General features: G+C 43.6%; 1 protein-coding gene across 1 annotated transcript; it reads right to left on the bottom strand.

Annotated features, from left to right (window-relative positions):
• Nucleotides 1-476: 476 nt before the first annotated feature.
• LOC134860607 (collagen alpha-2(V) chain-like) lies at nt 477-25,678 on the bottom strand. Its single transcript, XM_063877365.1, has 55 exons — nt 25,457-25,678; nt 13,748-13,966; nt 13,451-13,675; nt 13,039-13,055; nt 12,910-12,942; nt 12,748-12,780; nt 12,293-12,346; nt 12,001-12,093; nt 11,821-11,895; nt 11,667-11,711; nt 11,488-11,541; nt 11,340-11,393; nt 11,176-11,229; nt 10,967-11,020; nt 10,783-10,836; nt 10,587-10,631; nt 10,435-10,488; nt 10,308-10,352; nt 9,997-10,050; nt 9,661-9,759; nt 9,391-9,435; nt 9,190-9,288; nt 9,037-9,090; nt 8,850-8,957; nt 8,705-8,758; nt 8,521-8,619; nt 8,270-8,323; nt 8,085-8,183; nt 7,946-7,999; nt 7,816-7,869; nt 7,676-7,729; nt 7,530-7,583; nt 7,329-7,373; nt 7,137-7,235; nt 6,936-7,043; nt 6,718-6,771; nt 6,520-6,573; nt 6,031-6,084; nt 5,861-5,914; nt 5,665-5,772; nt 5,533-5,586; nt 5,366-5,419; nt 5,036-5,197; nt 4,839-4,946; nt 4,597-4,704; nt 4,288-4,341; nt 3,974-4,081; nt 3,642-3,695; nt 3,420-3,527; nt 3,233-3,286; nt 3,040-3,147; nt 2,365-2,722; nt 1,983-2,173; nt 1,655-1,897; nt 477-1,343 (listed from the first exon to the last, which is right to left on the bottom strand). The coding sequence occupies exons 1-55, from the start codon at nt 25,548-25,550 to the stop codon at nt 1,197-1,199; spliced, it is 4,770 nt and encodes a 1,589-aa protein (XP_063733435.1). The 5' UTR covers nt 25,551-25,678; the 3' UTR covers nt 477-1,196.
• Between the last annotated feature and the right edge of the window lie 1,652 nt (nt 25,679-27,330).

Raw genomic sequence — 27,330 nt, 5'->3', positions numbered from 1 at the left:
AGCACCGTTCAATGTGTCATGCTGAAGATGAAAATGGTGGTCCCTGGCTATAAATGAGCCGCTCACAGATGTGGAGCTGCAGGAAACGGGGAGAGTGTCACGTCTTTCAGCGAGCACAGAGAGGAGAGGGCGACCCGGGAACATGTGCTGGCTGAACTCTGACTTTGACTCTTCCTGTAAGAACGCCTTCTCTCTCTCTGGCTCTTTTTCCCCTTCTCATTTCATCACACTCCCATCTGCATGCTGCCAAGACACCTTTTTAAACCACCAGTAATCTAGGATTTTTTATTTTAACATGCAGTTTAAATGTGCAAACTACAATTTGTTTTAGTGTACCATAAGACACATTTACTAGTCAACTGTCCCATTCTTGATGGTTGTTATTTTAAAGTCCCTCTGATGAAGGACTCTCCTGGGATGGCAGATGAAGCTCTGTTTCCCTATTGTGGTGAGAATCATTCAAAGTGAAGTTGCTCTTCTTTAAGGGAAACAAATGTTTATTCAACTTCTCTGGCTTTCTGGTTTTGGGGGAATGTCTTCATGGCATTCCAAATACATACATTTATTCCACATCCATAGTTAACAACAAACAAATAATATGTCATTTACAGTCATATGTTGCATTTACAGTTGAAAGGTGAGATTGAAAGGGTTTCTGTTTAAAGTGTAATAAATTAGTTCAAACATGTTGCTCATGGTTTATACTATTAATCAATAACTACAGTCCTTTCTTTATTCGGACATCGGTGTGCACTCACTGGAAAAAGCCAAATTAATAAGGTTTGAATGCTTTTATTTTTGCTATAAACAGTTCTTATGCACTCTGTTTTAAAGACCACATGTCTTTAATATTATTGGCTGTTTTTTTTTCCAGTTTATGCAAGTTCACAATTCATTAGAATCTTGCTTTTTTTAATTAGGTTTCATGTCAGCACTTTTAGACTTAACTTTTCCTCCCACATGCACTCCCCTCCTGGTGCTCTATAGTACATTTATTGACAAGGTGAATAAGTTATTCCAGCATCCTGTCGGTCAGAGTGAGCACACTGACCTTCAATGGCTTCTGGGAGACGCAGCAGTGTGTACAAGAAGCTACCCTTCCTCGCCGCGTATGCTCTCAGGAAGACGAGTCCTTATCCTTTCATGTTCTGCTGATGTCACTCCTCTATGAAAAGCCTATTTCTGTCCGTCTGGTTTTATGAGAAACACACAGGGCCGATGTCCAGGCCGAACTCCTGATCAGGCTTCCCTATGTCCATGGGAGCCACGTCCACCACAGGGAGACGGGCAGCCGTCACCGTCCTGTACTCGATCACCGTCTTTCCCCACTGTCCGTCGGATTTCTGTGGGAAAGGAAAGACAGGAAATATCAGTAATCATAATACACTGAAGCTAGTTATTCTACGTTATTACAAGGCTGAGTTGGATTCGCCATTCTGATTGGTCAATTTGGATATTTAACAGTCTTCTCTTTTTTAACAGACAGTTTTATCAATCTGCACTTTAAAAGTGTCTTTAATTTACGTTAGCTGTGTTAAAGAAACCAGACTTGGACAGTAACGAGTCAGAAAATCCATCAGTGCCGCCGTCATTTCAGGTAACTTGGCTATTGCCGCATTTCCGTATACCGAATAGTGACCACTGCATGTCTTACCGAGCAGCCGTCCTGGATCACGGTGTACCGGAGGCGGTTGTTGCCCTGCGCCCTCAACTCCTGGCCATTGGAGCCTCGGAGGACCAGAGCCTTCTTCAGGTTGGTGGATTTCTCATCTTTGTAGGCCACGCTGTTCCTGCAGTGGTAGGTGAGGCTCTGGTGCGACTCCTTGGACAGAAGCTGCAGCAGCTTGATCTGAACGGCCACTGCGTTCGGCCTCTCCTCGTTATTTCCGTAGCGGAACTGAAATCAGACGCACATTTCATGGTTACCACCAGGGCTTCTGTAGTGTTGGTCATAATGTTTGGTATAAAACTTAATCTCTTACTCTGGTTCCACTGTTCATGTCTGCTCCGAACCACACGGGTTTGCTGGAGCTGGGGCTGGATTTGGTCCACCAGGCTTTGCGGGGGACTTCAGCAGGATTGGCAGAGATGCAGGTTTCCCCGGTTTCCATATTGCAGAACACCTTGATGGCATCCTTAGTGCTCCCCTGATTTGGATCAATCCAGTACTCACCTGTAGACACACGATGCCACAGTTATGGGCTTTACTTCATATATGGGTAAATATCACTCATATTTTCTATTCAGGACACAAAACTCACATTGGGTGTCAATTTTGAGTCCCAGAGTGAGTATTATGGGTGTTTATAACAGAACTACAGGTCAAAACCCAAAGATGGTGTAAGCAGTAAACCGGCCCCTCACCGCTGGGTCTCTGGGGGTAGCACTGCTTGAGGTCCTGGCAGGTTTTGGCGGGGTTCCCCTCGCTGCCATCAGGGCTGCGCAGGTTTTGCAGGTGTCCGCTGAGGGTCTTCAGCGAAGCCTGGACCCCGGTGTCTGCACGCAGGAGGGCCGAGTTCTTATTGGGGAGGGCTTCGTCTTTGTTGATCTCTGGGAGGAGACGGGCAACGTCAGCCATGTCGTCCTCCATAAATTCATAAGCTTCCGGAACACCGCCCTTCCCGTCGTAGTCGTAGGGAGCAGCGAAGAGGTCGTCAACGAATGAAGTGGGGGGCCCTGGTGGTCCTGGGGGGCCAGAAGGTCCTACATCACCATGAGGACCCTGACAGAAAATGATATGAAGTCAACATGAATTCATTACTGTCCTCTGTCGTCACTGCTGGAACCTATCGCTGTGCTATAGTTTTATCATTGACTTTATGGTGATGCTCCAAGTACAGCCTTTTATATTATTTTATTTTATTTTGGGGGCCAGAGTAGCATTTATTTGAGAGAGACAGTGTGGAAAAGGGGAGAGAGGGGAGGACGAGTGCAAATGAATCCAGGTAGGATTTACTAATATCATAACACCGTACCCACTGTTCCTCTCTGAAGATAACACCAATAGTCTGAATGCTAGGAATATGAAAAATGTGTCACCTGGGCCCCGAGTTCTCCACTGGAGCCTCTGCTTCCAGGAGCCCCCATTGGTCCAGGCTGACCGATGTTTCCCTCTTTTCCTGGAGGCCCTGATACTCCTGGAGGCCCCTAGAGAGAGAATGGTACATTTTAAAACGAGAGCTGCACATGCTCTTGACTGCAAATGGAACTGCATGGTGCCTTTAACACCCACCCTGGGCCCCGCTGGTCCCACAACGCCCGTCACTCCAGGCTCCCCTGTAGCGCCCTGGAACAAACAAAGGGACATTTAACCCACTGAAATCTTTAGTGCAAAGTTTCCCTAAACTAACGAGACTCAACGCTCCTTCGGGAATGTGTTTGAAGCTTCTAAAGTAGAACAGGATTCAAGGTTTGCTTACACTGGTTCCTGGCAAACCACCGAGCCCGGTGAACCCTCGGTGTCCCTTCTGTCCCCTCTCTCCCTGAAGTCCAGAAACTCCCTTCTCCCCCTGTGGTCCTTGAGGGCCCTTAAAACAGACACATGATGACAATTACATACATCAGCAGTAAACACAAGGTTTATCACAGAGGTCAAATAGTTAAATTGATGTTTTTTTGGTAGATTCTCATTTCTTGCTTACCACTTTTCCTCGTATGCCAGCTGCTCCCTGGGGTCCAGGGGGTCCTCTGGCACCCTGAACTCAAAATAAGCAAACCAACATGACAGATGTGAGAGGAACAATGGAGTTTTTATTTATTTATTTCACACACATAGTATTAGGGTTGTCACCCTTTCAGATTTTCATTGCACCATGTATGTAAGATAAGGACGTGTGTGTAAGATCATCATCTGTGTTTTATTACATGATCTTAATATTTATTATTAATATCGTGGTTATCCTTATGATATGTATAGCGCAACACCCCTCAGTGGCATTTTAGATTCAGATGAGTTCACATTTTCCAAACTCACGTTGTCGCCTCTTTGTCCCGGACCGCCCGTCATTCCCACAGGCCCCTCGGTTCCTGGAGACCCACCAACTCCTGCCAGACCCTCTTGACCAGGATTACCCCGATCTCCCTGAACACACACACACACACACACACACACACACACACACACACACACACACACACACACACACACACACACACACACACACACACACACACACACACACACACACACACACACACACACACACACTCCAGTGTTAGTCCACACAGCTGTATGGTGCCATTAGCTCCTCCAGTCCAGCAACACAGACACTCTGCATCTCATCTTACCCTCTCTCCTAAAACACCATCCCTCCCTGGGGACCCCTCTGCTCCAGAGACACCCTGAAACACACAGATCATCACAGGATCAAATCTCCATGGGAACCGTTAGGTGAAGTGGGACAGAAAAGCCACATCATCAGCAAAAACATATTAATATTGAAGCAACCATATCCATCGCATCATGACTTCATTCAGCTGTATAATCCAATCATCTGCCTGCATACACGTGATTATTCAGATTCTTTGGCTTGGGTTCTGAGTTGTCAAAAAGTCTTTATTGGTGCTAAAATGTAGGAACTTCCGGAGGTCACACACCTCGGAGCCAGCGTCTCCTCGCGGTCCGGTGGCTCCTGGCAAACCAACTCCACCTGAGGGCCCTTTGCCGCCTGGAACTCCATTAGCGCCAGCTTTTCCAGGTGGACCCTGAGCAGAACCAATAATAATTAATCAAAGAAAACAGAGCAACAGACTCCACTGTACAGCATTTGATTAAAAATAACGTTAAAAAATAACATTTCAAAACCAGTCATGCTTTATTTGTCAGAAGGAGCACTTACAGCAGGTCCGGGGAGTCCCAGCATGCCTGCCTCTCCTCTCATTCCAGGCTGACCCACAATGCCTCGCTGTCCTGAGGCCCCAGCAGGTCCTGGAGGCCCATCCGGCCCCTGAGAGATAAACATAAGAGCAGTTGAAACACCTAAGGATGTATTTCTGTACAGCACAGCCTGAACTACAAGCTTAAAGATCCTCTCACCCCGGGGCCGTCCTCTCCAGAGTCTCCCTTCTCTCCTGGGCTACCGGGGGCCCCTGAAGTCCCCCTCTCCCCTTGGCGTCCTTGAGCTCCATTGTCCCCGACAATCCCGGCAGGTCCCTGCTTTCCTGTAGCACCTATAGGCCCGTCTGCACCGACAGCACCCTGAAACACACAGGTTCTTCACTCAATGCTCATTTGGATTTGAAAGCCTTTTTCTTTAGTTTGGAAGTTATTAACTACAGCTGAAATACTTTTATTTAGGCAGCATAATTGAACAATAATAATGATTTTAAGAGATAATTGTTTATATTATTTAACTTATTAACTCACAGCAGAGCCAGCTGTTCCAACTCCTCCGGGCAGTCCAGGGAAACCGGGCGAGCCCTGCGGGAGGAAAACACTTTAAATCAGATCGACTTTAATGACACAATGTTGGACCAAACAAAGACTTCCACTGAAGGCTACAAATTGATGAACAAAAATGGAGGCTGCCTCACAGTTTGGCCTTGCGTTCCTCTGCCTCCTTTAAGTCCGGTCACACCCACAGGTCCCTGAAACACACAGAGCAGCAGTTTGAAGGCACTGGTTCAATCTGTCCCTCTTTTTAAACTGCAGGTAAATGTGTGTACCTGTCCTCCAGATTTCCCGGCCATCCCCTGTGGTCCGGGTGAGCCTCCCTCTCCCTTCAGGCCAGGCTCTCCTGTCTCACCTTTGACCCCAGGCTGACCATCAACACCCTGGGACAGAAACAGGAAATGCATCCTTATGGTTTCCTTTTCAATCGGTATAGTTGGACAGATCTGCCCTCTTTTAGCGGCCACTTACAGAAGTACCGGGGAAGCCGACAGCACCAGTTGGACCAACCTCACCAGTAGATCCCTGTTAGTATAATAACACACACGCTTATTGTCAAGAAAAAAACCAAACACACACACACATACACACACCTTTCAAGAAGATGCTTTATCAATTGAATAATAAAGTGTTGCACTGACGGTGACTCCTCTGGTTCCTCTGCGTCCAGTAGGCCCTGAAGGGCCGGTTTCCCCCTGAAAAAAAAGACGAGTCAAATACAAGTTATTAAAAACTGAGGAAAACTTTTCTATATGAACTTTTCTATAATATATTTTTACATTGGAGCTTCAAATACATATTCAGGCCACAGTGCTCACTTATTTCATTTGATTTGTATCATTAGCCTTTTGTACCTAACATGTATTACTGTCCCTCTTTATAACTACTTACCTTTGTGTATTAGCCTGTCTTTAGGAATTCTAAAACTGAAATGCTGATGTACAAATGCTCACAGAAATGGAATTTAATTTAAACACTAGTTCCACTTTTTACCTCATACTGATTTGATACCTACTCAATTAAAAATATGTACTCTAAACAGTTTTGGGATTTTGTAGTTTAGTTTTAACATGATTACCTACCAAAAATTGGGGTTTAAATAATGCGAAAATCTAGGATTTTGAGTTCACCTTCTCCCCGTTGGGTCCGCCGGAACCAGGAGGTCCAACAGGACCAGAAAGCCCCTTTGGATAAAATGAAAGCATATATTTACCATGGCACATTACACAAACTGTAACTCAACTGATGATGGAATAGGTCTGATGTTAAATATTTGACCACTAAGTGCTGTCTTCCTCTGTTCATCCTGACATCAGGAGAAGACTCACCCGTCCACCGTCAGCTCCGGCTTTCCCTTCCAGTCCTGCCTCTCCAACAGAGCCCTGTAGGGAAAGCCTCATCAGTGCCTCAGATTCAAAACTCTTTTAGAAAATGCTTCCTCTCTTAGTCCCACATTTCCCAAAACATCATCTCCACCAAGAGCTTGCTCAGAGAAATTGTGCCGTTATAAGCAAATATCTTTACTCCACTTCAGGAGTTCACTTACTGCATCTCCCTTCGGGCCTGAAGGTCCGTTCATGCCTCTCTCTCCGGGCATGCCCTGGAGCCCTGGTCCTCCTGCCTCTCCAACAGCACCCTTTGATCCAATGCTTCCCTAAAATGATCAGACATGTATCACATGTGATGCTTGTAGTTAAACCATTCACAAACTGAACACACAGATGCAGGGTCGCTCCATGGTTCTCACCTTTGGCCCATCTGTGCCCGGTCCACCTGGACCTCCTTTAGGTCCGTTCAGCCCATTGGGCCCGACTTCCCCTCTCTCTCCTGGAGGGCCTCTTTCTCCCTGCATGGACAACCAGGGGATGAAAGAATGCAACCGTTGAGGACTTTGTTCTGACTACAGGTCCAGCCCTGATTCAGTTAGTGATGGACTTACCCGTGTACCTGTAGCTCCACTAGCCCCTGCCTCTCCAGCCATACCCTGGAAAACACTCAATGTTTAGAGTAATATGGAAAGAACAAATACACATCTGTATACCGAGACAATGTCCATCAGATCATTTGAGGGACAAATGAAAAAGATTTTAGTTAGCATTGAAAATAATTTCTACAAAAAGGTTGTTTAGTTTTGTCCTACCTCATCACCTGGTTTCCCTGACTCTCCAGGTGCTCCTGGCTGTCCAGGCAAACCCTAAGAAACACCAACCAAATAATGATGTAATGCAATTATAAACAACTGTTACCATCTGAATTTATGGCAATACATTTCTATTTGCAGTGTACCTGGAAACCATGCAGGCCCTGTGGCCCCTGCTCTCCTCTCTTTCCTGCCACACCCTGCAGAGAAGCAGTAGGAAGTATCGTCAATAACACATCTTGTTATCCGATATCAAATCTCTTATGGTGGGTTGGTGGATGCTTACCGCAGGGCCAGCCGGACCAGCAGCGCCTTGTTCTCCCTCTTTTCCATGCACCCCCTGGAAGAAAGGTATCAATGAATGGATTTGTGCTAATTTAATACAAATGGTTTTATATGAAGTAAAGATAACTTGCCCTTTGACCTGGAGACCCAGCGCTGCCAGCCTCACCGATCTTCCCAGCGTCCCCCTAAAGCCAGGAGTAACAGAAATCATCCTCTGTCTCATCAACATATCTGATTATGTGTTAAAGTGGAGCATAAACAAATACTGACAGCAAAGCCTTTGGGTCCAGGCAGGCCCATCGGTCCAGATCCACCTCGGTTTCCAACAGACCCAGCTGGGCCCGGTTTCCCATCATCTCCTGCTGAGCCCTTGGGAAACAGAAGACATGTTAATGCATGCCATCGTTCTACTCATTGTTTCCATATGAAGTGAGTCTTTTATATGTAATTCAAACCATTGGTCCTAGTTTTCCCTCTGAACCCTGGGCGCCAATAGGTCCCGTCAGACCCTGTGAAATCAGACACAGTTACAGAGAGACCCAAACAACCTCTTTAAAATGCAGCCTTTATTCTCAAAAATACATTTTCTATTCACTCTGCACCGTATGCCAGCAGACACAAGACGTTCCTCTGGGGAGAAGTTGCTCTATCTGGACCAACATCTATACAATAACACAAACATTTGGATGAGATATTCCTGCTTTACCCGAGCCCCTGTTAGACCTGGCTCTCCAATGCGTCCGACATCTCCATCCAATCCTTTGGATCCGAGCGAGCCTGGCAGTCCCCTCTCCCCCGTTGCTCCCTGTTTGGTTCACATACATCCACAGTGATTAAACAGCAGAAGTAAATCGGACCATTACTTGCATTTTGATCTAAAATAAACTCACCTTTTGGCCAGGTAAACCATCTGAACCTGGGAAACCGCGATTTCCTGGAGCCCCCTAGAACAAATGGTTTCAAGGTTATGTAATTCACACCTTGACTTCATGAAACTTGATCAAGGATCTTAAAATAAAGTAAAGGTTAACTCACTGCTTCCCCTGTAGGTCCGATTGGCCCGAGGTCGCCAGCGTCCCCTCGGGATCCACGCTTCCCTTCATCTCCTATCGGGCCGATTGGTCCAGGAATACCATGGTCCCCCTAACGCAGAAACCAATAATCAGTCAGTTCTACCCACTGTTATTGCTTTACTTAGTGGGTAAAGTGTCTTTCAGGTTACCCTTTCTCCCTTGGCTCCTCCCTCTCCTTTGAATCCAGGAAATCCACCTTCGCCCTGTAGAAGAGTAAACATTCTAACTCCCTGCGTGTTTTAATTTCAAACAAAGTTACAGACAGTCATGGAAATTGACAGAGAAAAAGGCTTGTGAGATACCAATTGGCCCTTCGGTCCTTCTGCTCCTGTAGTTCCCTGGGGGCCGGGGGGGCCAGGCTGCCCCATCAGCCCTGGTGGACCCTGCACACCTCCGATACCCTGAGGGAGGAGAAGGATTAGATTTAATGAAAGAACAAATGAACAGACTGCCTCAGTTGATGTCTAGTGTTAAATTAGCTGCTCTATATATTGTGCTCTTACTGCTTGGCCGCGGCCTCCTGCAGCTCCATCACCTCCTGCGGCACCCTGGGAAAACAATAAATAACTCACAATTACCTCATCATTAGAGTTTTAAGGGGAGAAATGTTATTCTTCGACTTAGACATCACTATGAAACTTCGTCAGTTGATTACAAACATCTCTAAGACAATTATTTCTGTCTTAAGTTTTCTAGATTGTCTTGATAAAATGTGCAAATGAGACATTATCTTATTAAACATGTGGTCCTCTGGTTAAAGTCAAGTGTCACACCTGTTGTCCTGAAGGCCCGGATGGTCCGATGTGTCCGGCGTCCCCTCTGGGACCCTGCTGTCCCTGACTTCCTCTGACCCCCGTCGGTCCTGCTTCGCCCTGCAGCAGAGGAAAGATGGAGGTTTATATCAGCAACCGGATATCACAAGACTTACCGCACTGAATTTATGGTCAATGTGTGTTTTTATTATTTAACGGTGTGTCCAATTTTGCCAATATCTACTAAACAGTGTAATATTTTCTAATAAGCCAAACAAAAATGTTAAATACAAATGGATTTATCTAATAGAAAACTTAAAATACCATATTTGAATCAAAAGGTTTTGACAATCTTACCTTCATTCCTGGATTTCCGGGGAATCCTTGAACACCAACGATACCCATTGGACCCTGTATTAATAGAACATCTGATTAAATATTTTAAACAAAGTTATGAGAGAAATCAGCTTGGTTTGTTCGCAATCTTTGAATTATCTTTCTTTATCATGTCCCAAAAACTGAATCATTAAAGTTGCTTCAGTGCGGGAGAATCGTAAAGAATTAGTTTTGAATTTATTGTTAATTTTCTCGCAGAGAAAGCCTCATTAACTTTGTTTCAAAAATGTTAAGCTTTACAAAACATTTATACCATAGCTACAACTCCTTACCAGAGGACCAGGCTTGCCAACATGGCCGGCTGCTCCACGTTTTCCCTAAAAGAGAAAGAAAATGTCTCAACCCTGCAAAACCATTTCACATTTTCCCCAACAAATACAGATGTTGTGCTTTTCTTACCACAGCTCCAGGTGGGCCGGCTCTGCCTCTCTCTCCCTGCAGGCCTGGTGGTCCCTGAAACAGAACAGTGGCTCAGCACCTGTTTGAATGACACCTGACTCACCTGACTGTCCGCAATGCTCTGCTGAGGAGTTGTAGTGTGTGTTGCCTACCTGTGGGCCTGGAGCACCCATTCCTCCGGGAGTGCCAGATTTACCCTGCAGAACACCAACAATCAGATATAAAAAAGGTTTTTATTTGATATTATGTAGATGTTTTCCAACCAGTAGTGCAGCGAAAGCTAGTACATGTTCTTCATTTTAATAGTCCACCTTAAGAGCCACATATGATCACAGATCAGAGTCACACCTTTGTTCCAACTGCTCCAGCCTCGCCTTTCGACCCAAGGAGGCCGACATGTCCCTGTTGGAGACATTTGAGTTCACAGATGTAATGAGTTCTGGATGTAAAATAAGCATGAAAAGTGCAGACTCATGAGACAGTGATGAGGGAGCTTGCATCAGGTAACAGAGACACGAGCTTTGAAGTTTACCTTCTGCCCTTTCAGTCCTGGATGACCTGGAAGTCCTGGGAATCCTCTCCCACCCTGCATGGAGACACAAAGGAAACACGCACAGGAAAGAAGACTTTAGATCATACTCTGTGCTTGTTTTATACGTCTCCCCTGTTTCTCTCCAGGCTTGATTCTGCAGAATGATATTATAATTCATGCAGTTTGTGAAATGAAGGAGGCTGGGTTACCAAAGATCCTGGATATCCTGGTTCTCCTGTAGCACCTGAAGGTCCAGCTTCACCCTAAAACAAAAGAGGGGAAATTATAGTTCTTGAAAAACTAATAAAGAAATATTGATAATATGAACAGTATATTCTTGATTTATAAGAGGATGCTTGTAGGTTCCACTCACATCAGGTCCAGATTTTCCGGGAGGCCCTTCTGGTCCACGCTGACCCGACTCTCCCTGTGAACACAAAGAAACACGTTTCAAAGGGCTCCTCATAGACGCTGAGCATATGAGCATCAGATAGAAGATATCCTTTAGATGATGGCCCTACCATTGTTCCTGGATCTCCAGCCTCTCCTGGCATTCCCTGACCTCCAGTTGGGCCCTAAACAGAGGAGGGATAATAGTCAATAGATGTTTCTACATCATTTCTTCTTCTTCTTATATAATAATAGAGAACATGTCATCAGAATTAAGCCTTTGAATCTCTGCCAAGAAGCCAGAACCTACTTGCTGACCCGGCATCCCAGAAGGTCCTCGTGGTCCGGCTTCTCCCTGAAATGGTAACATTTTACTGACTGTGGTTAAATACTACATTATAGCATACTTCCAAATTCTAAACGTGTGTAAAATACATATCCTTCACGACTGTTCAACTACTCACCCTTGATCCTGATACCATCCCAGCGTGGCTGGACTTCTCTCCGAAACCTGCAGCCATCTGGGACACGAGGTTGCCCTTTAGAGAGCAAAGGGAAAGGCATCATGTTTAGAAAATGATTTTGATGTCGTTTTTCACCCAATTTCTATGAAACATGCACATTCGTTAATGAGACAAACTCACCCCAAGGTGGGAGGGATGGCCTGGGGGTCCGGGCCCTCCTGGATTTCCTGGCACACCGGGCTCTCCATCAAATCCTTGCGGCCCTACAAATCCCTGCATGGTGAAATATCATTAATGAGAGGCAACGTGATGCTCTTAAAAACAGCCGTACTGGCAGGATTCCTTGTTTCTTTGTACAGAAATGAAGGTGGAAAGTACACTTACATACTGATATATATTTTTAAAGATAAAAAGAGCCGTATCCATAAGCAATGCCTGTAGAGGTGTAAGCTATACAGGTGTTCCTTCTTACTTTTCTGCCTTTAAAGCCTCTGGGTCCAGTTACTCCCTGACTTCCTGGAGGACCCTGAACCATGATCACAAGAAAAAGAGACAAAGATTTAACACGTGATTTATAAAATCATAACAGCCATAAAATGTAACGCAAATACATCATAGTGTTGCTAAACTGCCATTTGTCTATCAACTGAACAGTTTATAAATATCATTTTTTTTCATTTTTTCTGGCCTCCCTAGAAAGCAGGTCATCATGTAGATATTGCACTATAACATTTTTCAGTCTTCAGTTCGTCCAATTAGAAGCACTGTAATGACAGACTGGTGCCCTCTAGTGTGCAAATGATTGTGTGGCTATTTTTAAAACGTAATCTATTCCAATTCATTTATTTAACCCTATACATTATAAATATATCATACAGTTAAATTAACTGTATGGGTTAGTGGAGGGTAAGAGCAGGAGAAACCCACCGAGGGACCTGAATGTCCAGGAAGCCCTACCACCTGTGACGAAAAAAACACAAGTGTTATGAGTAACACAAAAAATAAAACCTTGTTTTATTTGAAAAAGCTTTTATACGTTATAAAAAAACACTTGGTGAGGAATATTTAGAATTGCATGCAATCACTTACATATGGGATATCACCGGGTTCACCTTTCTGTCCCTATAAAGAAATCAGTAACATATTGCAACCTTACAAACAGAAATACTTATTTTAAGATATTTGCAATTATCATTTTCAGAATGAATTATGACTTACCTTGTAGCCCAGAATTTCTAGGGGCAAAAAATAAAAAAATAAAGTTATTTGAATGTAAACTTCAACTTAATCTGAACAGTCTCAATTATTGATACACTTTTATACGGCTTTTAACAACTGCAATCGTTATTTGGAAGATAAACCGTTTAACTCATTAAATCAAAGAAGAGTTATTTCAGACCCTCTTAGAATCTTGTTTTTCCTGACTTTTATGAGCATTACAAAAATAAATGTGGGAAAACGGGCAAATTACAATAACCTGAACTTTTACATCCACATTATAGACAGAACTTCTGTATTGTATGTCTTATTGTAAATGTCCTGAATATTGTTTTACTAAAACTCTTTATACTTTCACACTGTTTATGTTGTGCAAAACCAAGAACAATAAACTGTTTCTGCCTCAGCTCACCTATCCTCCGGCCGGCACTGGCGAAGTTTTCACACACCGGGCAGCACTCCCCCTCAGGCGTGACCACCTTCTCACAGTTGGTCAGCAGCTCACACTGCACCTCGTCGCAGATGGCCACGCCATTGTCACAAACACACACGCGACACGGCGCTGGCTTCCAGATCTCGTTGTGCCCGTAGACGTCCTCTTCGAACGTGCAGCTCTCTCCTTCCTTCTCATCTGCAGCTGAGGGGGAAACAGAGGGTTTGGGAAGGAGCTCTTACTCATCCCTCTATCCTGACAGGAGAGATTGGTTACCTGTGGAGGGGTCTGCACTCGGAGTTGATGCCGACGCTGCAGACACACACACCGGGCAACACTCGCCCTCGGGGGTCATGGCTTTCTGACAGTCGTTGAGGTCCTCACACACCACGTTTTCACACACAGCGGTCCCCATGTCGCACACACAGATCCGACATGGCTCCGGGTTCCACATGTCATTGTGGGCATGGACCTTTCCATTTTCTGTGCAGGTATCTTTATGAGGCAAAAACATTGATTTAGTGTCTGGGATGGATGACATTCAACTGAAGTTCAACATTTTACTCTTTCTTGCCGAGAGTTAAGATGTACATTCGTTTGTATGATCAATATGAAGTCACCAGGAAGGCTACAGGCTAAGAGGACCTCCTGCTGGCTGTTGCTTCATATTGAGCATACAGACATGTAAATGGGCATTTCTTCATCTAAATGTTAACACAAAGGTCTTGGCGCTTAATTTCAAATATGTTGAACTTTTTCATTATCTTAAATTGTAACAGCATACTGTAACATGCTTACTTTAATGCCAACAATTTATAAAGGGGTTTTTAAAGCCTCTATTTGTTCTGTTTTGTGTGACTATTATACTCCAAATTATTTTTATAGCAGAAGATTGTATTTGTTGAAAAAGGGACAGTCCTGTTGCAGGCCACTTATCTCAGTTTACACGTTTTCATGGAGTCTCAGAAGTCACAAAAAAACAAAATTGAAGGACTTTAAACATCGCACCTTTTCAAAAGATACAAACATTTCATTTAAATGTTATCTAAATAGTTGCAGTCTTATTGGTGCTGAAATGGAAAGCATCTTACAACAAGCACAAAGACCAAAAACAATACAAATCATCAAAAGTGCACCTAAAATAAACATGTGAACAACATGGCGAGGAGGTGATCATTTCCCAGAGGAATACACCTTATTTGGTAAATAAGTTCCTTGCTCAACTTTTATGTAGCAATGATGCTATGAATGCCTATGCTGCACAAGAGAAGGTTGAGAAGTGATCTTATTGGGCAAAAAGTCAATGTATTCCTTTTTCAAACTGACATGACAATAAAAGGGAAACTCCAAAACAATATTTTAGATTGTAAAAAACAATTCAGGATGGAGTCTGAAGAAGAACGCTTCAGGCTCGGAGGCTGAAAAGAACAACCAGGATGCATCTGCAGAATACAGGTTGGCAGGCAGCTGTGCAGTTTACCAGTCTCAGTATGTGCTGAAGCAAAGCACACGGGGCAGCACTCGCCCTCAGGGGTCGCTGTGGTGTCACAGTCACCTAGATCCTCACACACCAGCTCCTCACAAAACACAGAGCCCATTTCACATATACACACATGACACGGGTCTCGGTTCCAGATCTGATTGTTGGAGTAGAATCGGCCGTCCTCCGTACAGGAATCTTTGTGAGAAAAACTGCCATCAGTAACAGGGATCACTCTGTCAGCTGGTATTTGGTTTTAAACATCAACGTCTGCATGCACTCAGCTTCAAAATGATGTAGTGGACTTTTTCCTTCCTCTTCAGCTAAACCAAAAAGGTAAAAATCACACATTACCATCACTAAACTCGTCTCAGTGAGGGCTTAAAGGATTAGACGCAATACAATCAACTTCAAGTGCATTGCTAACTTAGCTTGTGAAGAGTTTTGTGCCATCTTTATGCTATTGAAGCATTGTGGGTATTATTTGTATGAGCAGCTGTAAAGAAAACTTGGCTGACATAATGACTGAAACGTCAAGCCATACGTTCTAAAATAATCCATAATCATGCAATGTACTGACTAAAAGTGACAGAAAAAATTCATTTCACAATTATCAATGGGTGTTTAGCATGATTTCAGAACTTAAAATGTGTGCAAAATACACTAAACACTTATATCATCTTAGTTATTTAAACACAGAGAAGTAAATAAAGGAATGTAAGAAGCAAATGCAAATGAAGTCATGAAAAAATTGGTTGACTTTTGGCTGAGAAGTGATGGCAAGGGATACGAAAGAGAATAAAACTCATCCCAAAATAAGATGATGTCATTGTGATTTTTCATTTTACAGTAAAAAAAAGATCAACTCTTACTCAGGTCATTTTAAATGCAAGTCTCTATTTTTAAAACCACGTAGAAGTCCAGATGAATACACCCAGTGAACATGGTTATTTATGAACATGGCAACCCACTGCTATATCTGCTTTGCCAAATATCAAAATGGTTTTAAATATTTATGACCATTTTTATCGTCCACGATGGAAGGAGATGGTGTTGCAGTGGAGCTCAAGGGGAAACCCTCTGGGACAGTTATTCAGCTCTTCACACACACCTGCCCCCCCATACACACATTGTCACACACAGATCCAATAGGATTGTGGGTTTCATTTCTGATACTGGGAGTACACCTTCACATTTTTTTACAGGAGTCTTTGAGAGAGACCAGCAATAAGTATGGCAGAGGATTCCTTTTCACATGATGAAGATTATTAGGAGGTTTGAATCATGTGTGAAATTTCCTAAAGAAGAAAAACCTCACAAAGCTAATGTTCTGAGCAAACTAGCTGACAATCACCACCGGTTTGGAGGCGAGTGTGGGGAATAGTGAGAAGGCCGTGTCCGAGGACCGCAGACTCCGTGAAGGGGTGTAGGGGTGGAGGAGGTCCGATAAGTACTGTGGAGCGAGGCCATGGAGAGATTTGCAGATGAGGAGGAGGGTTTTGAAAGTGATCCGGGACTTGATCGGGAGCCAGTGAAGGTGGATGAGGTTGGGGGTGATGTGCTGCCATGGCTTGGTGCGGGTGAGAACTCTGTCAGCAGAGTACTCAGATCTTATACTTGAGTAAAAGTAGAAGTACACAGATCTTGTACAAAAGTAAAAGTAGAAGTGGTCAGGTCTTGTACTTGAGTAAAAGTAGAAGTACCAGAGTGTAGGAATACTCTGTCTCAGTAAAAGTATTCTAAATGTTCCTCCAGTGAAAGTAGAACGTACTCTCATCTAAATGTACTTAAAGTAGCGACAGTAAAAGTGGTCATTGTGCAGATTGGTCCATTTCAGAATAATATATCTGATATGTTTTATAACTATTGATCATTACAGTGTTATCCAAGCTGGTAAAGGTGCAGCTAGTTTTAATGACTTTGTATACTGCAGGGTAGCTTTGAATTTACTCCAGGTGGAACTAAAGTCTGATTTAAGGGTTGGTTATATTTTCTATCATTATTCCACATCAGCAAAGTAGCTTGTAATGTAATGTAATGTAGTGGTGGAGTAAAAGCACAAAGTAGCATAAAACTACCTCGAAGTGCCTCACAATTGTAATTAAGTACAGTACCTGAGTAAATGTACTTTACACCACTGACTATATATTTAAAGTCTATTCCAAGTAAAAGCTGGTGTATTTGAGCTGTGTCTAAACGCCTGCTTCAGTGGAGCTCATCCAGACTCCTCCAGAGGTTTAAAGCAGGAGGAACACTCAGGATTCCTGTGGCTTCATAATTGCTCAAACCAGTAAATACAATGAGAGGAAAACAGGTTTTTCTCAGCCTACATTTTGGAGCTTGTGGTGGAGGAACAACTAGTGTCACCTTGCCCTGAACTGAACCACAACAGGCTACCCCATGTGGAAGCCTCCAGCATGGCGCAGTAGATTGTTTCCAGTGTTTCCATCCAGAGCAGTGACGCATGCAACTACTGGAAGTACAATTTTGAGGTACTTGTACTTCACTTGAGTATTTTCGTGTCATGCTACTTTATTCTCTTACTTTACTACATATTGGAGGCATACTTTTTACTCCAATACATTCATTAGACAAAATTAGCTACTTTGCATGTATCAGTTACAAAACGGAATATAAAATCATCCAATGAATAATTAATGTATTATAATACATTAAGCCACCCAGCAGAAGAGCAAGTAATTTAAATAATCCCCACTTTAACCAAGTGAACATTGGCATTAATTCATTATTAATAACTATAATAAAAATGAAAATAAATCAATCTGATATGGGCATTACTGGAAAATGAGTACGTGAAGTTTATTGTGATGCCATAACTTTTGTACTTTTACTTACATAGAATTTTGAATGCAGGACTTTTATTTACTGTTTTATTTACTTCTACTTTAAAGTAGAATATTTGGGACAAAAATGATCTTAAAGCTCAGTAGAAAAGAATATAGTTTTTCTAAGTATCTAAACAAAAATTTGCCCGCCTCCTGTCAGTAAACAGGTATGTTGTGGCGCAGTTTGAACTGGCAGGTGTCGTCCTGCGGGCCCACCACCTACGGGAAACAGCGATGGGGTCGGGTGCGCTGCCAGAAGGGTTGCAGTGAAAGCAGAGGGTCTCGACGGACCAGACTCGGGTGGCAGAAGCTGGCTTTGGGGACGTGGAATGTCATCTCTCTGGGGGGGAAGGAGCCGGATCTTGTGCGGGAGGTGAAGCGTTACCAGTTGGATCTGGTGGGGTCAGCTCTCTATGGGTCTCCTGAAGGGGACTCCTTAGTCTTGCTGGGTCGCTTCAACGCACACGTGGGCAATGATGGAGACACTTGGAGGGGCGTGATTGGGAGGAACGCCCCCCCTGATCTGAACCGGAGTGGTGGTTTGTTACTGGACTTCTGTGCTAGTCATGGATACGCCATAACAAACACCATGTCCGAACATAAGGATGCTCATAAGTGTACGTGGTACCAGAGCAGCCTAGGCAGAAGGTCCATGATCGATTTTGTTATCGTATCATCGGACCTGAGGCCGCATGTTTTGGACACTCGGGTGAAGAGAGGGGCGGAGTTGTCAACTGATCACCATCTGGTTGTAAGTTGGGTCGAGTGGCAGGGGAAGCCACTGGACAGACCTGGTAAGCCCAAACGTGTAGTGCGGGTGAACTGGGAAAGTCTGGAGGAATCACAAATCCAGCAGGCCTTCATCTCACACATCCGGTGGAGCTTTTCAGGCATCCCTGTGGAGGCTGGGGACGTTGAACTAGAGTGGGCGGTGTTCAAAGCCTCTTTTGCTGAAGCTGCGGACTGGAGCTGTGGTCTCAAGGTCTTAGGTGCCTCAAGGGGCAGTAACCCTCAAACCTCCTGGTGGACACCGGTGGTCAGGTAAGCCGTCCGACTGAAGAAGGAGGCCTTCCGGGATATGTTATCCCTGGGTACTCCTGACGCAGTTGCAAGGTATCGACAGGCCTGAAGGGCAGCAGCCTCGGTCGTGGCCGAGGCAAAGCAGCAGGTGTGGGAGAAGTTCGGAGAAGCCATGGAGAAGGACTTTCGGTCGGCACCAAGGTTGTTCTGGAAAACGGTCAGACACCTCAGGAGGGGGAAGCAGGGAACCATCCAAGCTGTGTACAGTAAGGATGGGACGCTGTTGACCTCAACTGATAGGGTGTTAGGGCGGTTGAAAGAACACTTTGAGGAACTCCTGAACCCGACAACTCCGCCCTCTATATTAGAGGCGGAGCTGGAGTATGAAGGAGGATCAACTCCAATCTCATGGGGGGAAGTCACTGAGGTAGTCAAACAACTCCACAGTGGCAAAGCCCCGGGGATGGATGAGATCCGGCCAGAAATGCTGAAGGATCTGGGTGTTGAGGGACTGTCATGGTTGACAAGTCTCATCAACATTGTGTGGAAGTCGGAAACATTACCAAAGGAGTAGCAGTGGTGGTTCCCCTTTTTAAAAAGGGGGATCAGAGGATGTGTGCCAATTACAGAGGCATCACACTACTCAGCCTCCCCGGGAAAGTTTACTCTAAGGTGCTGGAAAGGAGGGTCCGGCGATTGTCGAACCTCAGATTGAGGAGGAACAATGGGGATTTGGTCCTGATCGTGGAATGACGGACCAGCTTTTTACTCTCGTAAGGATCCTGGAGGGGGCCTGGGAGTACGCTCATCCGGTCTACATGTGCTTTGTGGATTTGGAGAAGGCGTATGACCGGGTTCCCAGGGAGATACTGTGGGAGGTGCTGCGGGAGTATGGGGTGAGGGTGTCTCTACTCAGGGCCATCCAATCTCTGTACTCCGAAAGCGAGAGCTGTGTCCGTGTTCTCGGTAGCACGTCGGACCGATTTCTGGTGAGGGTTGGCCTCCGCCAGGGCTGCGCTTTGTCACCAATCCTGTTTGTGATATTCAGGGACAGGATTTTGAGGAGTAGACTCACCACTGCTTTTTGCAGATGATGTTGTCCTAATGGCTTCATCGGTCTGTGACCTTCAGCACTCACTGGATCGGTTCGCGGCCGAGTGTGAAGCGGCTGGGATGAGGATCAGCACCTCCAAATCTGAGGCCATGGTTCTCAGCAGGAAACCGATGGACTGTCCACTCCTGGTAGGGAATCAGGCCTTAAACCGAGTGAGGAAACAGTGGAGCGTGATATGGGCCGGAGAATCGGAGCAGCGGGAGCGTTACTGCAGTCGTTTACCGCGCCGCTGTGACGAAAAGAGAGCTGAGTCAGAAGGCAAAGCTCTCTGTCTAACGGGCCATCTCCGTTCCTACCCTCACCTATGGTCATGAAGGATGGGTCATGACCGAAAGAACGAGATCGCGGATACAAGCGGCCGAAATGGCATTTCTCCTCAGGGTGGTTGGCACCTCCCTCAGGGATAAGGTGAGAAGTTCAGTCATCCAGGAGGGACTCAGAGTAGAACCGCTGCTCCTTCATGTTGAAAGGAGCCAGTTGAGGTGGTTCGGGCACCTAGCAAGGATGCCACCTGGGCACCTCCTTAGGGAGGTGTTCCAGGCTGGGAAGAGACCAAGGGGTAGACCTAGGACCAGGTGGAGGGATTATATCTCTCGCTGGCCTGGGAGCGCCTTGGAATCCCCCCAGTCAGAGCTGGTTGATGTGGCCAGGAAAAGAGATGTTTGGGGCTTTCTGCTGGAGCTGTTACCTCCGTGACCCTGACGGATAACCGGGAGAAGATGATGGATGGATGGATGGATGGATGGATGGATGGATGGATGGATGGATGGAATATTAAGATAAAGTGTATCTCCACCACACGCGCTGCTGCTGATTGAACGTGTAACTAAAGTCTGAATACTGACCAATCAGATCCCAGGAAAAACATCTTCACCGTTTCTACAGGATCTGGACAGGGACAAAATAGTGGATGCAATCAGGTGTGAAACACTAAAGAGCAATTATAAGAGTTATGAAAAATTATATTTTTACCCTTTTCCAATTGCCTTAAAAACATCGTTTTCGTGTGCGTCTCTATTCTTAGTAAAAAAAAAAGGGATTTCATTTATCGAACTTTGCAGATGAAACACTACATGATAATCATAACTATTTTTAAAACAATTTTAATGTAATTATGGCTCGGATTTTAAGGTGATAACTGTCAGTGCAGTTTTCTGTAATTGTAGTTTGCAAATTGCTATTTTATGCTCTCATTCTATCACTGCAACTTAGAATTACACGAGGCGACATTGTGATGATACTTAAAATTAAAGCTACACTCTGTTGTGTTTTATAAGAAAAAGTATAATTGTCAAAAACCCCATAATGATGTGTGGCCCTAACTGTAAGGTGTTGAGTATAAATGTTCCCTGTGGGAGGGAACTTTGACTAAAGCAAGGTCTTAGCAAACATTGCTCAAAATGATAAATTAAAAAACATCTTCAAGGAAACATTGAGTACTTTCCAAAAAATCCAGAAGAAGTTGGGTATATGTTGCCAAAGGTTACCCAATAAAGACAACCTTAATCGTGTCTTTTACTGTCTTTTAATGGTTTCATATTGTAAAAAAAGTCACAAAAATACTAAAGAACAAATATTCATCAGTACGAACGGACCAATAAATCCTTATATGTTTCCACAAACCACAGGCTATTTTAACTGTACTTTCCACCCTTGTCCAGCAGGTTGCACCCATTACTAAGCAATGCATTAACAATCTGTCCACATGTGAACTGATTCATTCATGTCGCAGGCATAGAAAGAGACATCAATTACATTGTAGTCCAATTAACTATAACGTAACTCTCTAGCCTCAAAGGGAAATTCCACTGATTGTAGCACCCAGTTTATAGTCATGCGTAGTGCTACTCAGTAGGTGAAAAAAACAAAACAGTTTTATAACGTGCCCTAGGGGTAAAAGAAACCTTTTTCCCAAGCAACAAGTCAATCGCATATAAATCACGTGCCTCGAAAAGGATGTTTTAATTTCTCATGTGCACCCAAATTATAAATAGTTTGGATGTGAATTAAATTAGTTAAGTCAAACCTTTTTAAAGATGAAGATTGACATCAGTGGAAGCAATACAGTTTATTAATCTGCATGGAAACTAAAAAGGAAGTTAATGAATTAGAGAACAGACACTTTTGAGCAGATTGCCGCTGATTTCCACTCTGACTAGACTGTGGTTGGACGTAACAGCTCCTGGCTGTAAATGTGTCTATGAGTGTGTAGTAGTATGTATGCAAGTATGTAATCATCTTTGCACCAACAGCGATGTCTTCAACTGTAACACAAAACAAGAGAGACCTTTAGTTTTTATGTGTGCAGGCTATGTCAAGGTAAGTAGTGAAATGTGACTTTAATTGTATGTATACAAATAGTTTATGTAGAAAAGAAAGGAAATTCCAAAGTCTTTAAAGCATTTAAACAAAAACAAAAAAATCAAACTATTAAACAACTTCTTCTTGTGAACATCATTTTTGACACACGTCCAGAAAGGGGTTTTATAATTCCTTGTTTGCACATTTTATTCCTGCTTTAAGATATTATGTTGCATTGCAAAACTGATTATTTGTAAGGTTTGTGTGGTTATGGACCAAAATCCTGATCCCCATCTGTTTTTAAAAAAGAAGGAAAAAGCAGAAGTTAAAAGAAGAGGGAAAAGGGGAATATGGCCACCTGCTACGAGCTCAGTGAGCATATTTTAATCCTGCCAGTTTAGGGACGTCCCAAGTACTAATTATGTGGTGGAGCCTCTCCCCGCGAGAGATGCTGTTTTTCAAAAGCTGGAGTTATTTCAGGGAAACCACAGCGGCTGTATTATACGTTGGGCTTGGGTAGAACTTGTGGTTTTCCTTTATTTGGGAGAGCAGAGCGGTGCCACACCCGGAGGACCCTCCTGCTGCTGCACCCGGAGGACCCTCCTGCTGCTGCACCCAGAGGAGCGGAACAGGCTGCAGCATGCGCGAGACAGCAGCCAAAAAAATCTATATCTACAGAAGTCTTATACAAGAAACCCTTGTGCAAACCCTTTGGGGAAATTGATCTTCAGTCTGGAGAAAAAAGGTGTTCACTTCATTGAGTTTTGCAGATAAAATATAACATTTGTGCTGCTTTAGAACATTTTTGTAAGAGTGATAAAAAAATCTATGTTTTCAAGCCATTTATAGTGATTATAGAGTGGACAAACTGCACGAGGGCAACTATGATGACTAAGTGTGGGTTTCTTTTCTCAGAGGAAACTCTGTGTGGCTCTCTGACATTGTGGTGAGCCTAAACCTCCACAGGTTTATTATTAACCCATATTCAGCCCACATAAACTGCACCTTAACCCAGTGGCTCCACAGCTGGGGGTTGGGACTCCTCAAGGGCTCTCGTGATGAAGCAGTAGGTTCACAAGATTAATATTAATATTTTTTGGGTGTGAACTGTTTGTGAGGGAAGAAAGTGACACTCCTGTTTAAGCCAACCGTATTTAAATCAAGAAATAAAAAGGTCACACACGTTATTACTTCAATATAAAAAAAATCTCAAATAACCAAAAAGCCAGAAAATTGAGAAGAACCACTGAAACCAGTGAATAAATATGTGAACAGAAGCTCATGGTGGCTGTTCATACACACACGCACGCACACGCACACGCACACGCACACGCACACGCACACACACACACACACACACACACACACACACACACACACACACACACACACACACACACTCACAGGGCCAAGAGCAGCACTCTAAAATGTTAAACACTCAGTCTACGTTTTAACATACAGACTGCCAGAATCATAAATCTCAGACTGTTCAACTATTTTCTCAAAACAACAACAACAGCTGATATGCCTGGCTGTAACACAACCAGAGCGTCTGAATAGAGCTACACTTGGTTTCTAAATTCTTTCAAATGTGTATCATGCTGAAGGGGAATCAGTATTAATGTAACTTTTTATTCCCCCACACGGAGTTGAAACAAAAAGTGGAAAAAAAAGCTTTTTTCCTACTCTGAAATGTTGGAAAATGTTATGCAGCATGTTGTATGTAATAGCAGCATTTCCAAAACAAAAAACACATTTTAAGTATATATAGTATGGCTATCATAATACAGGAATGGACCTGGATCCCTCCTCATTCCATAATAAATAATATTGTACTTCTTTTTTCATACTTTATGGTATGTTAAATTGTTTTATTGTAATTGTTCTATCTATATTTATGTTTCTTGCAAGACTCCCTGCTTCAAAGCTAGTAGGCTTTGGTAACAGTAGGCGTTATAGTTTTCGAATGCTAATGAACTTTCAAGAGCTTAATAGGAAGATCATTCATGTTTGTGCAGTCAATATAAAGCCAGCAGCCATAGCTTAACTTAGAGAAAGTGGCCTATAACTGTAGTTAAACACAAAAACTAAACTTTTGTAGCAGCTTTAGAACAACCTTGGTAGCTTTTCAGGTTTTGACCTTGTCCTTAGCTGGAGAAAATGCCTTAATTGCTCTGAAAGACCTCCAAACAAGCAAGTGTATAGCATATCTTTGAGGATTAAACTCAATCTAACAACTACGTTTTCTATCAACGTTCTCAGCTTCAGCAGAGGTGAACTTGGATGGAAGTGAGCGAGGCATATTTCAGACCCAGCATCCTCTCACTCTGGGTGTGTCCTGTCTGCCTTTGGCTCGGAGTCTGACCAAAATTAGTGGCCTGCTTTTGTCCATCCCATCTGCGAGGCCACATCATTATAGCCATGGCGCACAGAACCCCATCATTCAGCCTCCACCTCGCACTGAAATAGCCCAGTGCTGCAGCCTGTAGGGGGGAGATATTTTTGACCCAGGATCCACATCCACTGGGACATTTTATTCTAGATTTTGTTTAAAAGTCATGATTTGGAGTTTATTTGTCTAGCCGATTCAGCCTCAATATTAGACGTTGATGCCACTTTTTGCCACAGAGATATGAGCTTGCTTTCACTTTCTCCTTTTTTAATGAATTTCTGAAAGGTTAACCACTTTAATCATCAGTAAGTGGTTACTTTAACCGGAAAAAGGTGTCTGATTAGGGTATAAAAATACATTTTGGTTTGGGTTTTGGGTGTGATTTAAACGTTTCTGAACTACAAGGCCACTGTGGTCCGCTTTCTGGGAGGCAGAGCAACCCTTGTGTCTAACTAAAACATAAACAAATCTTCAACAGATGATTTCCCATCCAACTTCCTTACCTCGGAAAAATAAACCAAGAGCATGATGGGAAGTGCAAAAAGAACTGTCACTTGCATCAGACATACAGAGGTAAATGTTTTCACAGGGCTCCGTCTGACAATCATGAATCACTGACGACAGCAGAGCAGGAGGAAGCATTTGAAGAAATATAGACCAAAAGTAACTTTACCAGATTTTATGACCTTAAACTTTTTATACTTGCATGGAAACAATGTTTATTGTCAGCACAAATACCATCAGAAGTAATTTCATGACCTTTTTGGTTTCATTTTGCATCAGTTACATGTCATTGAGGAAAGCAGATCAGGAGGAGCTGGCGGTCACTCACCATTCTTGATAGCTTCTTGGCATGTGACGGTTATCACCTGAGCCAAGGTGATGGCCAGGCAGAGAGTAATCCCAGAGCGAAACGAGGGGCCCATGTCTGGATACCAGACATGCAGCGTCCTCACACACAGCCGCCGCGACACACACACAAGGAAGCCTGAGAGAAGAGAGAGTCCGACCCCGGGCTACAGCATCCAGACTGAGAAAATCCAAATATCCCTGAGTGGAGCAGCTACTGGATGAGCGATTCTGCGAACTGAAACAAGCTCCCTCTTCACCCCCCTCCTCTCAATCTCCTCCTCCTCCTCGTCCTCTATCATCATTTTCTCTTGCTTCATTTCAAGGCCAGCCTCCACGGGCTCTCACAAGTTGCCTTCTAAGATGCAACTAGTTAAAGGCTGCATGATCATTTGACCATGATGAAAAGAGATGGGCTGAATGATGATGCAAGAAAAATGCTTTTGGAAGCTTGAGATGAGTCTTTGCAGTTTGTACAACCTGCATTGTGTTTCAAAACCAGTGATTTAAAGACTTCATTTGTCAGGTGGCATTGATTAAAGCTGTTTTAATCAAAAATATTATATTTAAAATGGATCAAATAAGTCATTTGTGCTGGAATCTGCAGCATTACATTTTTTGTTCTATATATTTTTATTTCTGGACCATGTTCACTCATGTATGTTTCATCGTACATCATCTTGCTTAACAAAATGGAACTCTGCTTCCTATATACTGTGACCAAGATCTAATGGGTTAAGGGAGGGGAATAGGGGATAGGGATAGGGGATAGGGATAGGGGTTAGGTTTTTTATTGTTCTCTTAACAGACAAATTGTCCTGTCCATTGTTTAATGTGTTAAGTTTCATGTCTACAAAAAAAAAAGATTTGAAAAAAAAAAAAAACAGAACTCAGACAAACTTATGTGGATAGTTTTGGGAAATAAAGTCAAAAGCTGTTTTGTTTTTTTGTTCATGCCTTACATTCGAACAATATCCTCCTAAATAATATAATTCAAACTCTGAAAAACAAATGCTTAATGTAAAGGATGATCGTGTCAGAAGAACCAAGGTAGAATAAATTGCTTCTATTTATACTGTAATATTGAAATAAATACAACCTTAAAAGAATAAATGAATACCTTTTTCTGTTTGTGTTGCTTCCTGAAGTGCTTGCTGAACTAAAGCTGTGGACACCACTTTAAGCGGTTTACAATGTGCATGTAACATCCATCTGATTTGTTTTCCAGGGCAAGGCTCTGCCAAGTCGATGCTTCACGCAGACTGTCCGTCCCGGAGGTGATGTCCCGGAGGTGGAGAACCGTGCAAACATCATGGCTTCTTTACCTTCGTATCCACAGTATTTTCTCATTTAGAGTCATCAAAGCCTTCCTAAAGTCGCATTTCTGTCAGTGTACGAGGAGGATCTCACTTTACTTTGTCTCTGCTACAACTGAGTCGGGAAGTGTTTGAGGTGCTGTGAGCACAGACTGCTTTCCCATTAAAGAGTCCTGGGGGACAGAAAGTGAGGCAGATGGGAAGATAGTTCCTCCGTCAGATGAGATTCAGAATTGTATTCTCATGGTGTGATGAAGTGGTGCTGAGAGGAGATTTCCTTTTTGTCATTTTGGAGGGCAGCCCCTGAAACAGCCACGATTTTAAAGGGTTGTAGTGTATAAAGCTAGTGGTATAGCTGTAGGCCCCTACGTGCTGTTTGGATTTTCCTTGTTTGACAGTATTTTGCACCAGGTTTAACTCTTCTTTTTACACATTAAAACTGCAGACAATTCAGTGATTCACCATTTCCCACACATATTACCCATCGAAATGTATTTTACATAACTCTGTTCCCTCTCCACACTTGTAAATACACTTTTTA

This window comes from Eleginops maclovinus, chromosome 24 (genome assembly GCF_036324505.1).
Source record: "Eleginops maclovinus isolate JMC-PN-2008 ecotype Puerto Natales chromosome 24, JC_Emac_rtc_rv5, whole genome shotgun sequence".
Taxonomy (NCBI): Eukaryota; Metazoa; Chordata; class Actinopteri; order Perciformes; family Eleginopidae; genus Eleginops; species Eleginops maclovinus.
The sequence above is the reverse complement of the archived record's forward strand: the minus strand, read 5'-3'. Positions and strand labels throughout refer to the sequence as shown.